The sequence below is a fragment of the Carettochelys insculpta genome, chromosome 10, assembly GCF_033958435.1.
Source record: "Carettochelys insculpta isolate YL-2023 chromosome 10, ASM3395843v1, whole genome shotgun sequence".
NCBI classification, from domain to species: Eukaryota; Metazoa; Chordata; order Testudines; family Carettochelyidae; genus Carettochelys; species Carettochelys insculpta.
Genome location: NC_134146.1, coordinates 6,689,065 through 6,705,059, shown reverse-complemented (window position 1 = coordinate 6,705,059; position 15,995 = coordinate 6,689,065). Strand labels below are relative to the sequence as shown.

Here is a 15,995-nt window from a genome sequence, read left to right as displayed (position 1 = left end):
GGCGGAAGGGAACAACCCTTCCCCTAATATAATGGATATAAAGACCCACCTATAGAATTATCTTCTTTCACAGCTATCCCTTGCCCTGCTGCACAGAGGACAGCTGCAGTCCCCTAGAGAATAAAACTACCAGACTAGCATCTTGGGAAGCAATGTGGCCATCAGCACCAGCCAATAGTGCTGAGCCTGAGAGTCGAGAGAGCCGATCTCACCCTTCAATAGGGTGGTGCAGGTGCCACTCCTGCAGATGTTCCCTCCCACTGCTGCAGCACAACCGCTCCCTGCATTTTGGAGTGGAGTCACCCTGGGCCAGAAGCACCTGGTCCTGGTACCTGTTGCTGTTGTCAGTCAGCTGTTTCATGATCTGACAGTAGATCTCATCCCGCAGCATCTCCTCCTGGATGGCAGCCACAAATATATGGTCAGTGAGCTCCACAGAGGACCGTGCCTGCTTCGAGGGGTAGTCCCCCATGAACTTCATGATGGGTGAAGGCACAGTTAAGGGCCATCAGCATGGGAAAGACACATAATCAGCAGGGATTTGGGGCAAATCCTGGCCATGGTGCTGAGTGTCCCTTCATTGCTAGACAAGCCATAGATACATGAGGGCACAGTCAGACCCACAGGCTGTGCTGCCCACTGGGAACTACCCCTTCTCTTCCCAGCTTAGCCACCACCAAGTTAGGAGCTGAGCCCACTTTCCCATTCCCTTGGCTGGATGGGCCCCGGGATGCACAATGCGTGGTAGACCACCCTGAGGCAATTGAGCCCTTGAGCAGAATTGAACAGTTTTCTCTTTGTGGGAAAGATGAGGCTCTCTCACTCCAATGTGCTTGCACGTAGGGTTTACAACGGCGAACGGAAGCGAGACAGCCATGGCTCACTGCCTGCAGCTTTTCCATTGACCAGCCAGTAACACAGCTCTGCCCAGCTGAGGACGAATATAAAAGGATATCAGTGAAAGCCTGGCAAGCGAGGTCCCGGAGTTCTGGATTTGCACAGACCTTCTTCAGTAAGGGCTGCTTCAGGGGTTCCTTGGAGAGGGCCCACAACCGGCTGTGCCCACGGGACTTGTGGAGGACAGCCTTACTGACGGACTCCTTTTCCGGGACCCTGAACGGAAACAGAAATAGTCCACTCTGGCCTGTTAAATCAGGATTAATATTAAAGCGGAAGCCAACACTGTGTAGCGTAATCTGTGACCACATTCTTGGTCAGTGTACTGAGCTAGGCTGGGGCTGCCGGGGACTGGGAATGTATCGTGACTACACATCCTCAGAGATATCAGCAGAAAGAAGGCACAGAAGCCATCAGAGGCTTGAGAACCTGTTTTTCCTCCCTCTGCTGGGATCCATGAGGAGACTGCAGGTCCTAATTCTCTGTCAGTTGTATGCCAAATCTTGGAGCTAAGACTACGGCTATGTGGAAGGAAGAGGGCTAGGATACAGTTCAGACCAGGCCCATCTGCCTTCACAACCCTGCAGGCAGGTGAAACTGGGTATTTCTGGGTCAGAATCTCCACCCAGTGGAGTCACCCCACTCCTTACTTCAGGACAAGGAAGGGGAAACGCTAGCTCAGTGGTGTGAGCCACCAAAGGAATCATCACTACCTCCAGGGTAAAGCTAAAGGGTTGTTTTCATTCAGCCAGACAGGAAGCACTTTTCCGGAGTCCTGCCTGGAGCAGTCTCACCAGGTCCAGGGAGCTTCACCTGAAGTGCTCGTACGAAAACTCCTCCAGCGTGTAGGGTTTCACCTTAGCTGCCTCTTCCTCTACCTCCTCCGTGCGGGAAGTCAGTGACGCCAACCGCCGCTGATCTGGTGACATCATCAGCAAGCTCTGGCAATACACAGAGCATTCACACTATTACAGGGCTCTGCACGAACAGATGCTGTTGTCATTGGATGCACACAGAGGGTGTTACACACCACACTCTCCGCTGCACAGTGCTGGGACTCTGCAGAGGCTTGTGAAAGCTGCTGACTTACATTCTTACACATACACTGGAGTCAGGCCTAAGTAATGCCAGCACTGCGCTCTCTAGAAATTCACCTTCTTTATGTTTGCTTCCTCTTTTCCAGTAGGCCCTGGGAGGGCAAGTCCTCCCCTGCACAGGGCAGCACAGGTTAAATTAGGTTAATTAACCTGATAGGTGCATCTGGTGGGGAGCCAGGGACTGAAAGTCAGATTGATGCTCGAGCCCAGCTGAGAAGGAATAGTGGGGATTGGTATAAAGCCAGGAAATGGGGAGCAGAAAAGTGGGGGGCAGAGGACACTGGCTCACTCACTCCCTGGGAAAAGGGAGGGCATGTTTTGGGCTATGGAGATACGCACTCTGGGAGGGGGGAGTTTGGGTCAGTAAACCCAGCACTGGGGGAGACATAAGGTGTAGGCAGTAGACAAGACACATAGCAACAGGGTCTGGGAAAAAGCAGACTCCAGCCGCTGGACAAGGTTTCTGGGATCCCCTATCAGCCCCTGGAGAAGTGCTGTGGGAGGGGAAGGGGGCAGTTGCCCTGGGGGCGCTTGGCCGTTGCTCTGCATGTGGCTCTGGGGAGTGGGAGGGCAGGGCTGACTGCCCTAAGCCCTGCCCCTTCTGCCGTTGGCCCCACCCCTTCAGGGAGTGGGGAACCAGCCCTCCTCCCACCTTGCTCTTGGGCACGCAGCGGCTATCGGTACCACTGGGCAGTGGAGCAGAAACGTGGTTGGGACCTTGTTTGATATGAGTCTGCATGCCTGGAAGGGAAGGGCTTTGTTAACCGGGTTGGAGGGCAGCACCATAATGAGCAAGCCGTGGAGAATGAGCTCACTGAGTTGCAGAGAAAGAGGTGTCAAGGCATGTGAATGAGCAGCTGAAGTGAGTGTTGGACCTGGAAGGAGCCAATCCCTGGCGCAGCCAGGAGGAGGTGCTGTGCGGTGAGCATGTCCTGTAACTAGCTCCACAGTACACAAATATAGCGACTCTCTAATGGGGCACGGTCCAGCTTAGTCCCCGGGAAGAGGGCAATTCAGGCAAACCTTGTAGTGGGTGCCTGTTCGGGTGTGTCCCTTCCAAAGAACCTTGTGAGACGGGAGCAGCTCCCATCCATTTGTAGGCCCGTACTGCCAATCAGCCCATTCACAGCAAGGTGGGACCCGTCAGCTAAGTAAACCCAGTGACTGTATTTGCCACAAATAGTTCAGAAAATGGCGCAGGGGCACAGATACGAGGCAGGTATAAAAAAATAAAATATCCAATATGGTGGCATCAGTGCAGTGCTCAGCACAGAAGTCTGGGGGCTCAACTGCACACCCATCGCTCAGCATTACTGCTATCTCTGTGTGACTTCATACAAAGCACAGAAGACATGGAGCTATGGCTGCTGGATGTGTCATCAGCTGGACTCTTAGTCCTTCTGTGCACATCAAATCTCCTCCTCACTGTTGGACGGAGGGTTTTGTTGTTTGTTCTGTCTGTTTTTGCAGTTAATCCTGACTCATTTGTTGCTCCTATGAAAGGCTTCAGCCTGCTGTAAGCTGGGAGGATCACTCCCATTCCAATTAACAGTTGCATTCAGTACTGTCATGTCACTGAGCCGCGGATCTGTACAGCCTGGAGACTGTTTTAACAGTGTCTAGCCCTGTCACGTGCTCCTTACCAGCACTTGGCTAGATGGCTTTGCAATGGAAGGGATGACATAGATTGCTTCTGAAGACACAATCCCCGTCTTGGCAGTCCTTTCATTTTGAGCATAGACCCAGTCGCCACGGTTGGTTTCCAGCTCTTTGTCGTGGGTCAGAATCAGCAAGTCCCCCTTCTTGAAGGCCAGAATAGCAGGGTCCCCTAAAATCACAGAGAACTACAGTACCCTATTCAGGCTGCAATTGTAAAGACAAGTGAAATGGGCTTCCAAGGGCTGGGCTCAGTTACCAGTAGAAAGTGATGTGTGTATGGATAGCTGCTCATACTACAGCACTGTGGAACAGTCACTGACACGTCCTCTAGCAGTCTGTACCTGCCCCCACCAAGGTCAATAGCAAAAGTGCACTGATTCAGATAGGAGCCGAGCAGGTTGCTGGGACTGGCAGTGACGCAGGGAAAATTGCTCATGCATGAGACTTAAATGGCTGTAACATTTGTGGCCGAACCCTTCTCCCACTCAGTCAATGGTATTGCACAGCTATCTCCATCCCTTGTGGGGCTCTTAGGAAGAGCGTCCCAGACAGCCAAGCTCTCACTTCCTGTCCAAGCAGGTGGAGTTCCTGCACGAGGCAGTGCTCAAAAAGGAGCAAACAACACAGTGAAGGGGGCAGGAAGGTTGATTTGCAGGTGGGAGACCTGAATCATGGTGCCTGACATGCTGGATTGCTGTGGAAGTCATTGCTGGTTCTTCCTGGAGTGAAGTTTCTGTCTCCTTGAGCTCTCCTGCTTCCCTTTTAGCTTTTCTTGGTACTTATTGGAGGTTCTCACCAGACTGTTTGCCACCCAAGAGGAGGGCTGTCAAACTTACCTTGCTGCTTGCTGTCCTGCATGGCCACCGCATACTGGGACCTCTTCTTCAGGCCTTCCAGAAACAGAACTACTAGCTCAGCAATGACAACGCTGTGGACAGATGTTAGGACAAACTCCTCTGCCCGCAGCGTGATCAGAGTGCAGCTCTGCCCAAAAGACTTCACTGCCCTGTGGATCAAGAGTGGTTCGTTATCGGAATATCTGCAAACCTTGTATCACCTTTGTGCTGCATTCAAATGCGGCCCTGTAGCAGCAGCTCAAGCATGGGAACTTCCTGAGTATGCTTGTGCAGGAGTTAGGAGCCCCTGTGTTGACTTCTCAGAGGTAAGGGAGTGTAACTCTCGGTCACTGCCTTGGGAGCATGCCACAGGTTAGTTCAGCCACCCCACGTTTCTCTTTCTAGGCACTAGGGAGCATCTACCTGCTGGAGTTAGACGTGAATACATTTATCATAAGGCTTCTCACACCTCAGTCCTGGCATGGCAGTGTGAGCTTTCCCTGGACTGAGTGAGAAACTTCAGGAACTAGTTTCATTCATTCAGAAGGTCTCTGCATGTGTCCCAAGGATAGATGCTGACCCTGACCCAGACCAACCCTCTTTATTGGAGAGGTGAGGGGAAGAGAATCTTCAACCTGTGTCGAGACTGAGGTGCAGTTTCTTTCTCTGGATATTGCTAAGGTGGGTGACTAACCTGTTGGTGTGTATTCCAGTGATTTCTGGGTAGGACAAATCAAGCAGCTGCTTTTCTGATTCATCTAGGAAGCAGATCCCTTTCCAGTTAATGGCCACTATGAAGTGGTTCTTGGGCAGACTGGGCCCTGAAAAGGCAGAAACAGGCCACTGTTGGCATAGTTCAGCCCTTTCCTTCCGCTCTTTATCCCACTCCCCTACCCTCACTCACTCACTGCTCTTACCTGAAAATTTAGTGACTTCAAAGAACCTAGAAAAGAGCAAAGGCCACTGAAGACGGGCAAAATCCACTAGCTGCTCCTTCACGCTCTGAGGGGAAAGCCGGTCCTGTGTGTACGGGGCCTACAACACAGAAACAAGGCCAGGGCTTCTTGTACACAAGTCTAGCATGCAAATACTGACGGGTATCATCCAAGGACACAAAGAGAGCAGGGCTGACCCTGCAAGGTACACAGAGTCCTCAGCTCCCTGGTCTTCTCAGGGAGTTCAGGGCTTTGCAAGATTGGGCCTCATTTCACCTGCAAAAAGTCAAACCACAGGCAGTCTCCATGGACTTGAGCTGTCCCATTCATACATGCTATTGGGGTTCTAAGCTCCCCTGTTGTGGATGTGATCTCCTTCGGTGCATGTTAAGGGTTTAATGCACCGTGAGTGTTATAGAAATGCTCAGTAGAGCCCATCTCACCGAAAGAACATTGAGCGTAATGTACATAAACACACGTCACCCCGTACCACATCTGCCCCAAATCAATCACCACGGCAGAACCAACGAAGGCAACGTAAGAGGCTACGCAACCCTATGAGTGGCTGCAGAATTACATTTTACTTCCTCTTTCTGACCCCATAGGAGATAGCATGGCCCCTCTTCCCACTCATCCCTAATGAACCACGCAGGGTGAATGCACTTGGAGACATCTCACTGCTCTCTGATGAGCTCCTAGGCACCAGCCAGACCTCCTCTCCCTGCTCCCTCGGCCCCCTATGCCAATGAGTGTCTTATATATGGAATTCTTGAATTAAAGAAGTAGCAGCTGGAGCGTAACATGGGGTCTTGGAGACTCAAGAACAAATCATGATGCTCTGTGAGGTCCATACCTTGGCATGTGCATAGGTTATGAGGCTCACCCACTTCTCCTGGGGCTTTGACTTCAGCAGCTTGGCTGGGATGCAGTCCTGGAGCAGCTTCTGGACCAGCTCGTTGCGGATGGAATCCCCAAACTGAATGTAGCAATATTTTGCTCCCACCTCCACTAAATCCTCCTCCTGCAAAAATTCAGCTGGTTAAGTGAAGCCTGGGAAGTCACCACTGAGTCCTACCATCCTTTGAGCTCCTCTGATGAGAGGTGCTACACAAGAATTAGGTGTTATTGTCCAGGATTACATGGTCTGGAGCCAGTAAAACAACAGTCATTTCTCAGCCCCCAGCACAGCTGCCTCAGGCAGAAAGATGTCCTAGGAGGCAGTCACAGTGTCAAGTAGGATAATCAATGGATATTAAAATAGAATCCAAGCAGCTCCTCTGAATGTGTCTGCAGCATCCAGTAAGAGCTGGCAGACACAGCTGACCTTACATCACACTCTGGCTGGGCTCTGGCCGGTGTCATTTGGAAAGGTGCTCACTGAGAGAGTGGTTGGACATACCTACATCAGCCTGTCTACCTTTGCTTCTCCCTTTTGGAAGCCCAAATGGCAGTAAGGACCTCACCTTCTCACAGCGGTATTCTCCGAACCGGATCCCGCGAATGATCTGGTGGTAAATGAGCTCCGTGCTCACTGCATCTTCTTTTGAGTTGTGCCAGGGAGTGAAGATCTCCTTCCGGAAGTAGAGGCGCCATGGGGTGTTGCGTTCATGGGCACCCTGCTCCTTCACAAGTTGCTCACACTGGGAGATGGCATCCATAACATGATCCCTGCCACTACCCAGTGACCAAACCTTAGATCAGAGGGATAATCCATTTTAGGGAAAGGCCTGATTTGTAATTTAGTGAGTGACAATAGTCTAGAATGCTCCTGTCTGCTAAAATGAAGAGGTCTCAGATGCATCTGTTCATATGGTGGGCTAGTGTAGAGGTGTCACGGATACGGATGGAGAAGTTACTTAATAGTATGCTGGTGTAATTTACACACCCAGGGGGCAGAAGGGAGGATGGTGGCAGGAAAAACAACCAGCCAGATGAAGGTCCAGGGGTCCAGGAGCAAGACTAGTTTATTATGCCTACACTTTCCTAGTTGCTTGTCCTGCTACAGCCATGCAACTTTGTTCCCTTAGGATTTTGCACACTCCCACTCACCTGCACTTGGACTGGTGGCATAATTTACACAAGCATCACTTCTGAGTCCAGCCGGTGAGTTTAGAGACTGACTCTGAGCATTCACACCACATGCTGCTTGGGGATGGTAGTGCTCAACTAGCACCAAGAATACTAGTGTAAGAATACAGTGGGAAAGGATGTGCAGAGTGACACCATGTGAATTACACCACAGTGCCTCACTGAGACTTCTGAGGTTTGGGTTAAGCTCCACTGAAGGCAAAATGGATCAGCAGCTCAGGATTCGGTGCACTGAGAATGAAACTCTCCCCGGCATAAGGCTGAGAGGTATGGACAGCAGGTCAAGAGGGGAATTTCTATGCTGGAAAACAAGGATGCCTGGGCAGGGCATATGCCCACCCACAGCTGGAGGGGAACGGCCAGCAGTTGGAAGGGACAGAAAGCTAGGAGAGTAGAAGCCATCCTGTGAGGGAGTCCTTAGCCAGGCGGGACAGGTATTAGACAGAATTCCCAGGGTGGAGCTCATGGAGAGTTACTAGAGACCATTCCTGGAGAGGAGTTTGATAATTTCAGGTTGGATTTTAATACTTTACCTTGTCATACACAGCTATGTAGAGAGAAAAACCAAATGTGTCCTTCAGCTTCATTTTATCAGCTACCAGCTGGCAGATCTCTTTGGCAATGGAGGCGGAATCTGCAGGGACTGTGATGCTTTGACCATTCATCAAGGTGACATTGAACACAATGTGTTTCTTTTGCTTTGTTGCCTGTTAGCCAGAGTTAAATGAATGAGAAGAATCAGAGACACAGCCCACTTTCCCAAGGAGAATGGAGGAGTCATGTCAACATAAGAGCTCTTTCTGCACCAAATTTGCACCATGGTCACAAGCACATTCAAGATCTCAGCTCACTAAGGGAGGTCACGTCTTCTCTAGAAATGCTGCTGTAGAATATCTGTGTAGATGTTCCTTACAGCGGTGGGAGAGGCTCTCCCCGTGCTATAGATAATTCAGCTCCCCAAGAGGCAGTACCTACTTTGACAGAAGAATTCTTGGTTTGAGAGCTTGTTACCTGTTACCTTGTTACTTGTTGAGAGCTACCCCTGAGCAATGTAGCTGAGTTGACCTAACTTGTTAGTGTAGACCTGGCCTTCACCTGCCAGGCCCATACCAAGGAAAAAAGAGAACACACTAGCTCCCATCTTGCAGTTTTATCAACAGAACTGCAAATTCAGCAGCAAGCAACTGGTTACCCATCTTACGGATTAGACGCATTCTGACAAAGTCGGACTTTCCCAGTCTAACTGGTAGGGGATGACTACAACTGTGTAAATCTAACAGCAGAGCCAGACCAGGTTTACTGTCTTCAGTTCCTGAACTTGGAAAGATCCACCAGTGAAGACCCACCAATACAATTCAGCATGAGCACGCAGGTATGTAACTGAAAACCCACTGAGGAGAGAAGAGCTACCTGTAGCTCCAGCCAGCTGGGAGGTTCAGCCCGTGCTCCATTGGTATAAGTGCGTTTCAGCCGTTCAGCACAATACGGTGCATAGCCTGTGGGCCCACTGCGGATGAAATTCAGCAAGTACTAGGTGTACAAAGCATAAGAGACAATTAGGAAATGCATATGTCCCTAAAGATCCGCACACTCAGACGGGACCATAGATGAGATTAGCCTGAAACCAACTTGCCGACGCACTGCACTGGTGGTCTTGGCATTTTCTAATCATACTATGTAGTCACCCATTAAGATTTCTGTGGAGAAATGAATCTTCAGTTCCTGCAGAGCTCACACAAGCCTGTCAGTTCAAGGAATTTTGCACTAGAGCTATCTGTGATGATATCCAGAAACCCTCAACAGGCAGTAAGGTCTGTGCAGAATTACTCGCTATACATATGATTGCAACTATTACTGCAAATGTGCATGCTTGTCTGCAGACTGCATGACACTAAGGGCATCCTTTGTCCATGCAGTCAGACTGTGCAAAAAATTGCAGTAAATGCACATGCAAAGATGGGCGTGTAATTGCATATGCACCTCAGTTCAGGATTCTCCCTGGAAATTTGCCCTGCTATCTGAATCCACAGGTCATGCCCAGGGGAGCAAAGCATTCATGTCGTTTAATCAGGGAGGGTACTATTTCCACTCCAATATGCAGCCCAGAGTAATTGGCCAGGAGTATTAGGGGGGTTCACCTTCCTCTGAAGGCCCAGGGACCAATCACTGGATGACCAGGATCGTAAAACAGGCCACACTGGAATCCAGTACAGGCTGTAAGGAAACTTTTGGAGACACTGGGCCTGACTCAATCTCGCTCATTTACCTTCAAACGAGCTACTCCTCTGCTGTACCAGCATGAGCTCAGAAACAGGCCAGTTGTGCTGCATTCACCCCTGGGGCGACTAGACCTAATTTGGATCTCTTGGAGGTGTATGTCATTAGTGGTGACACTGAAGTCACAGGTGACGTTAACGCTATTGTGAAAGAGGTGGAGTGAGACCGGAATCAGGTCCCATTGACTTAAATGGAATTACAACAGGGATGCATGCATCTTATCCTTTCCCCATACATTCTGTTTGAGCTGGGTCCCTGGCTTTACAGAGAGTGGCAGGGAGAGGGGAGGAACTCATCCAGAGTGATTCCTGGTGAGGGTGTTGCTGACGAACTTTACTTTTAATTGTTCCCCTCCCACTGCATTACAAATGCCTGTAATGTGTATATAATATGAGCCAGCTCCTTAGCAGGTATAAATCGACACAGTACTGAAACAAGCTGGAGTAACTCAAATGAAGTCAGAGCACTGAAGTCAATGCATCAGCTGAGGCTCCTGTGTTTAGGTCTGAGGGAGGCTGAGGACTACAGAACCATCTATTATGTATTGATCTGTCCACGGGAGTAATGATCGAGGGGAGGGGAAGGTTTTTGCCTCCACACTACACCAGTTGAATTAGCAACCAAACTCTTAATTCACATGTGGAAGCCAAATACAACAGCAAACGAGCCCCTCCAGCCCAGGCTGGTCCTGGCCCAGGAAATGAGGGACCGGTACCTTCACAAACTTGTCTGAGGGAGGGAAGCAGCCCAGGCAAAGCGAAAGGAGGATCCAGCCTCGTGCTCGACTGCTCTTGTTGTTGTTGTCAGAGAGCTGCTTGCAGATCTGGCAGTAAATCTCATCTCTGTAACAAGACACATGCAGTCAAGAGGGGGCGTGTGCCCGGCCGAGCACACTGTCAAAGAGAACGAGGGACTGTGCCATCACCCTGTGGCTCAGTGGATCCCTGCACCCCTATTTTAGCCCTTTAAAAGTACATGTCACATCTGTTATATTTAGTTCCCTTTCTACAGTGCTCAGTGGAGCAGGTCAGGCATCATGCCCTTGTTCAGGAGCCCAGCCTCCAAACGTCTCTGAGTCGTGTGCCCTACTTACTGTCATCATCCAGTCTTATGGGGGGAGTGGGGTAGAGGATCTGAGGCACAGAGAGAGTGATTGACTTGCTCAAAGTCACACAGGAAGCCAGGATGTTCTGAATCTCAGCCCAGTGCTTCCGGCCCAAGGTACTAATCCTACAGTGCCACGTCCCCCTAGATGTTGTATGTCCAGTCCAGTCAGACTGTGACCCGTGGCGGTGACCACTGGATAGCTGTTTGGTGGTTTATGTGAAATGAATTTGGGAATTTTTTTCCGACTGTCAGGGGACCAGGCACTCCATTGCACATAGAAATGTCCAGTGTAAAAGTGTAGCATTTTACTACAGATTGGACCTCCCTGGTCCAGCACCCTCAGGAACTGAGCTGTCCCGAAGGAGGGAGTTTGCCAGACCAGGGGAGGTCAGGCCACTCTGAGCCACCGCACTCCAGCCAGCAGGGGTCCTTGCCCTCAGCAGTTCCACACCTTAGGCTGATGATGATTCCAGTGCCATGGCTGCCAGGTCTCCTGGCCCCAGGGAGTGGCTGAGCCCAGTTGCATGGGTTCCTTCCCCAGGGCTGGTGGTGGCTCTGCTCCCAGCTAGCAGGGCTGCCTGCCACTAGACCAGCTGCACCCCCAGCCGCTAGCAGCCTCTGTGGCAGAGGCTCTCTGGACAATGGATGTTGCCAGACCAGAGAGTCCTGGATGAGAGAGGTTCAACCTGCACTGGGAACAGGGGCCTGGAGAAAAGTGCACACATTTTTAGAAGGCCTCTATAGAAACAAGCAGGATAGTTGTGACTTTAGTACCAAGAAAGAGCACAATGGAGAGAGCCTCATTGTTGAAATTTTAAACAAGAAGCTTTCAAAGAAATCACAGCTACTGTTCAAGTTAACTGGGGTGAGTCTATGAAAATGCAAGCGGCCGCACAAGAGCATTTTGGAAGCATGTGCTAAAAGCTCTAAAAAAGATCCAGCGGGGAAAAGAGAAAAACCACTAAAATTGTCTCTTGGTTCCTTGGGCAGAAATGTGGACACAGAACACAGGACAGAGGAGATCTGTCCAGTCAGTGGGAACATTGGCAGGAAGCATGTGAAACAAGGATGTTTGGGGACCGATTTTCAACTCACATAACCTGTAATCACGCTAGTGAAGACAATTTATACCCGCTGAGACTGTCTCAGGAGCACACTGATTGAAGCCAAAGAATCAGGTAGACAGCCCAGCCCGTCAGGTGGGAGAAGCATCACAGACAATATAGATACATAGGTCTGAAAACACCTTGGTGGTCAACGAGTCCAGCACACAGTGCTGAGGGAGGACCAAGGTATTTGTCTAAACTGTTCTTACACCTTCTTTGATGGGAATTCCATAACCTGTCATGGAAACATACTCCAGCGCTTAAATGCCCTTTATAGTTAACATGTTTTTTCCTAAAACCTAATTTAAATCCCCGTTGATGCTAATTATGCCAATTTCTATATGGCCTATCCATGGTGGACATGGGGAACAACTGATCATAGTCCTCTTTATAGCAGCTATTTACATATTTGAAACTGTTGGCATGTCCCCCTCATCTCTAGACTAACCATGCCCTATTCCTTTAACCTTTCATCACAGGTCAGATTTCTAAATCTGTCAGTTTTGTTGTTGTTCTCTAGACTCTCAAACTTGTACACCTCTTTCTTAAACTGTAGTGCCCAGAACTGGACCGAATGCTCCAGCTGAGGCCTCACCAGTGCCAAGCAGAGCAGCACAATTATCTCCCATGTCCTAGAGACATTTCTGTTAACAGGTACTGGAAAGACATTTGCCTCTTTCACAACAGCATCTTGACTTGCATGAGTCTGTGATTCACCTTAAGCCCCAGACCCTTTTCAGCAGCACTGTTGCCTTGCCAGTTTTTCCCCATTTTGTACTTGTGCATTTTAATTTTTTTTCTTCCTAAGTCTAGTACTTTACCTTTATCTTTACTGAACCGCATTTTATTGATTTCACACCGGTTCTCCAATTTAGTCAGATCATTCTGAATTCCAATCCTGTTGTCCAAGTTGTTTTCAACCCCTCCCAGCTTGCTCCCAAATTTTCTAAGCATACTTTTTACTCCATTATCAAAGTCATAAATTAAAATACTGTCTAATAGTGGGGCCCAGGTCAGACCGCTATGGAATCCCATTAGATATGTCCTTCCAGTTGAAAGTGAACAACTAATAACTCTGAATACTGGTTTTTAACCTGTAGTGCGCCCATATTATAGTAATTTAATCTACATCATATTTCCTAGTTTGCCTACGAGACTGTCAGGTAGGACTGAGTCAAAAGCCTAATTAAGAATGAGCACATTATTTAGTCAGACTATAATGCCTCTATGCTGATAGCTAGAAACAAAGATTCTAGGTGCTGCCAGATATCCCAAAACAGAGAGAACAGCTGGTGAGCATATTGACGTGAAAGAGGTATATGTTTTCACAACAGCACTTTCAGGTTCAGGTAGAGGTATGATAGCTGGTCTGTGGAAGGAAACTTGCACTAACTAATCCACTAGTACGTGTCTATTGTTAAAAAAAATGATTTCAATCTTTGGGTCTGTCGGTTCAGAATCTTTCAACCTTTTGCCCAAGTTGAGTGCAGGCCCACCCTCCCAGAACTTTGAACCTTTCACCTGCAGCGACTCCTCCTGACACTGGCAAAATAAGCCATGAGTGTGCTGCACAACTAACTCCAAGTTTTGAGGGACATGTCTCCCTGCAAAGCCAAAATGTCTTTTCATCCTACTTTATATTATTGTAAATTATTATACAAGTGCTGAGTTGAGAAACATTCTCTGGAATGAATTAACCCCACAGTCAGTGTTCTCTCCTCTTCTTCCTTTCATGTCCCTCTCTTGGGCATTGCATCAGGGCTAGAGCACAAAAGCATGTGTTACTGCATAGCCGAGAGGCTCAGCAATGGCAAGAGAAGTAGTAAGAGGGACACTGATCTACTCAAAAATGGCAGGACAGGCAGTGAGGAAGACAGTTCCCGCACACAGAGGTGAGAGAACCTCTTGGGACTAGCTGGTAAGTCTGGCATCTAGACAGACTTCTCCAGAGAGGAACTGAGTCCCAGCTTCTCAGGTAGTGGTGGGATTTGGAAAGAGAGCTCTGGATGGTCTTGTAGGTGCGGTGGCTGGCCTTTGTGGACAGGTGCAAGCTCCATACCTGATGGCAGGACGCAGGATTGCATTGCCGATAATGAAGTGCACTTTTTCAAGGTTGGACATAGGTCTGTCCGAGATTGCGCTCTGCTCTTGGATTAGCTCCTCCCTACTGTTCAGCTGATTCACCGCCTGAAAACAAAAAAGGCAGAATTCTCAGGAGCTCTTCTTTGGTATCAGTCAGTCGCTGCTGGGTCCAGGAATAGATACCTCAACTGTATCTCTACAGTCGAAACATTCCCAGCATCCCCTAGTGACAGCTGAGAGCCAACCTAATAATCAGCTTTTCAATGTAAATTAATCCAAAATATTTATTGCTGCAGCATCACCCTCACCAACTAGCTGGTTCTACTTAGCTCTCCTCTGTTAGCTCTGTTGTGAGTGTCCTGTAAACATCTAGCTAGATCTAAAGGGTCTGTTTTCTGCATCAACTAGAACAGCTACTAAAGAACATATCTGAGTTGCCAGAATTAGAAAGCTGCTCCTTCATTTTCAGACACACAAGCCTCTCCCTCTTGGGCCAGTGCAGAACTTCTCTAGCCGGTGTTAGCGGTAGGTTAAGTGACCTATACACTAGCAAGCAGCCTCATTCATGCACCTGAAGCCAATGGGGTACACTGTGTGATGTGTTCAGTAGATCTGCTCATACACGGTGACTTTCTAAGGGTATGTCTACACCACAGAGTTATTCTGAAATAGTTTATCCCAGAGTTGTTGTTCTGAAATAAGATATTCCAGAATAATGGGTCCACACTACTGAGAAGCCCTGGAATAAGCAAAACTTATTTCAAAATAGCACATCCGCACACAATACAGCCTATTTCAGATTAGAGCCCTGGAAGCACTCTATGCGATGTCTACATGGCAGCATTAATTCAGAATAACAGATTCCAGAATAGTTTAATTCAAAATAGCCCCTATTTCCTGTCTATACAGTCCCTGTTCTGAAATACCTATTTCAGAACAGGCACTATTCCTTGCAGAGTGATGTTTACAGAATTCTAAATAAGCCGTCCATTATTTCAAAATTACTTCTAAATAGCGATTTTGCTGTGCAGATGCTCGCACAGTATTTTTGGAACAGTGGCTGTTATTCTGAAATAACTTTGCTGCATAGACACACCCTAAGAGTAGTTTGTTCAAAACAAGTAAAATGAAATACAACCATCACTGTCTAATCTAACCCTGAACACCAGGAATGGGGAAATCAAACACAGGACTTTGTATTAGTCATAGCAAACTGTTATCAATTTTTTTCATTTACTGAAAACTGGCAAAAATGGCAATTTTCAGTAACACTGTTGATAAAAATTTAAATGAGAAAAGCGGTGAGAAATGGGGTCATTTTAAACCCTGCAAAATGGAAACAATTTGGACATTTTTATGACATTTGCCATTTTTTCAAGCATCTCCTAGTCAATATCCTGGTGTGAGGAAGGCCTACCCTTGCTGGGGAAGGGAAGGGAGCTCAGCCTGGAATCTTTCCATTGCCAGGATGAGAAGCAGCTCGGACATCAGTGAGAGAATACTGGTAGAGGGATTGTCTTTCCTAAAAGGAGAGGGAAAAATCCAAACTCGAATCACCCTATGCAAGTAAAGCAGGGGCTGGGGACTGTTCACAGGTGCACACCAGGGAAAGTATCGGAGGGGTAGCCATGTCAGTCTGGATCTGTAACAGCAACAAAGGGTCCTGTGGCACCTTATAGACGAACAGAAAAGTTTTGAGCATGAGCTTTCGTGAGCACAGACTTACTTCATCAGATGCTGGTCTTGGAAATCTGCAGGGCGAGGTATAAATAAGCCAGAGCAAGGGTGGGGATAACATGGTTAGCTCCGTCAGCAAGGGTGAGGCTTACTACCAGCAGTTGATCTGGAGGTGTGAACACCAAGGGAGGGGAAGGAAAGTGTTTCCTCACTGAATGGAAGAGGACATGCAGT

General features: G+C 48.5%; 1 protein-coding gene across 4 annotated transcripts in view; it reads right to left on the bottom strand.

Moving 5' to 3' along the window:
- MYO7B (myosin VIIB) overlaps positions 1-15,995 on the bottom strand; it is a 106,272-nt gene that overhangs the window by 19,830 nt on the left and 70,447 nt on the right. For 3 of the 4 annotated variants that reach the window (XM_075004546.1, XM_075004549.1, XM_075004548.1), the window contains 13 exons: positions 14,062-14,189; positions 10,505-10,631; positions 8,923-9,042; positions 8,046-8,219; positions 6,888-7,115; positions 6,278-6,445; positions 5,407-5,524; positions 5,184-5,310; positions 4,490-4,659; positions 3,638-3,822; positions 1,711-1,838; positions 956-1,113; positions 333-486 (listed from right to left, as the gene is read on the bottom strand). In XM_075004546.1, the coding sequence (XP_074860647.1) occupies positions 333-486; positions 956-1,113; positions 1,711-1,838; positions 3,638-3,822; positions 4,490-4,659; positions 5,184-5,310; positions 5,407-5,524; positions 6,278-6,445; positions 6,888-7,115; positions 8,046-8,219; positions 8,923-9,042; positions 10,505-10,631; positions 14,062-14,189 (1,985 nt within the window). Of the gene's footprint in view, positions 1-332; positions 487-955; positions 1,114-1,710; positions 1,839-3,637; positions 3,823-4,489; positions 4,660-5,183; positions 5,311-5,406; positions 5,525-6,277; positions 6,446-6,887; positions 7,116-8,045; positions 8,220-8,922; positions 9,043-10,504; positions 10,632-14,061; positions 14,190-15,501; positions 15,594-15,995 lie in introns of those variants that run through there. The other variant, XM_075004550.1, reaches the window with a different exon arrangement.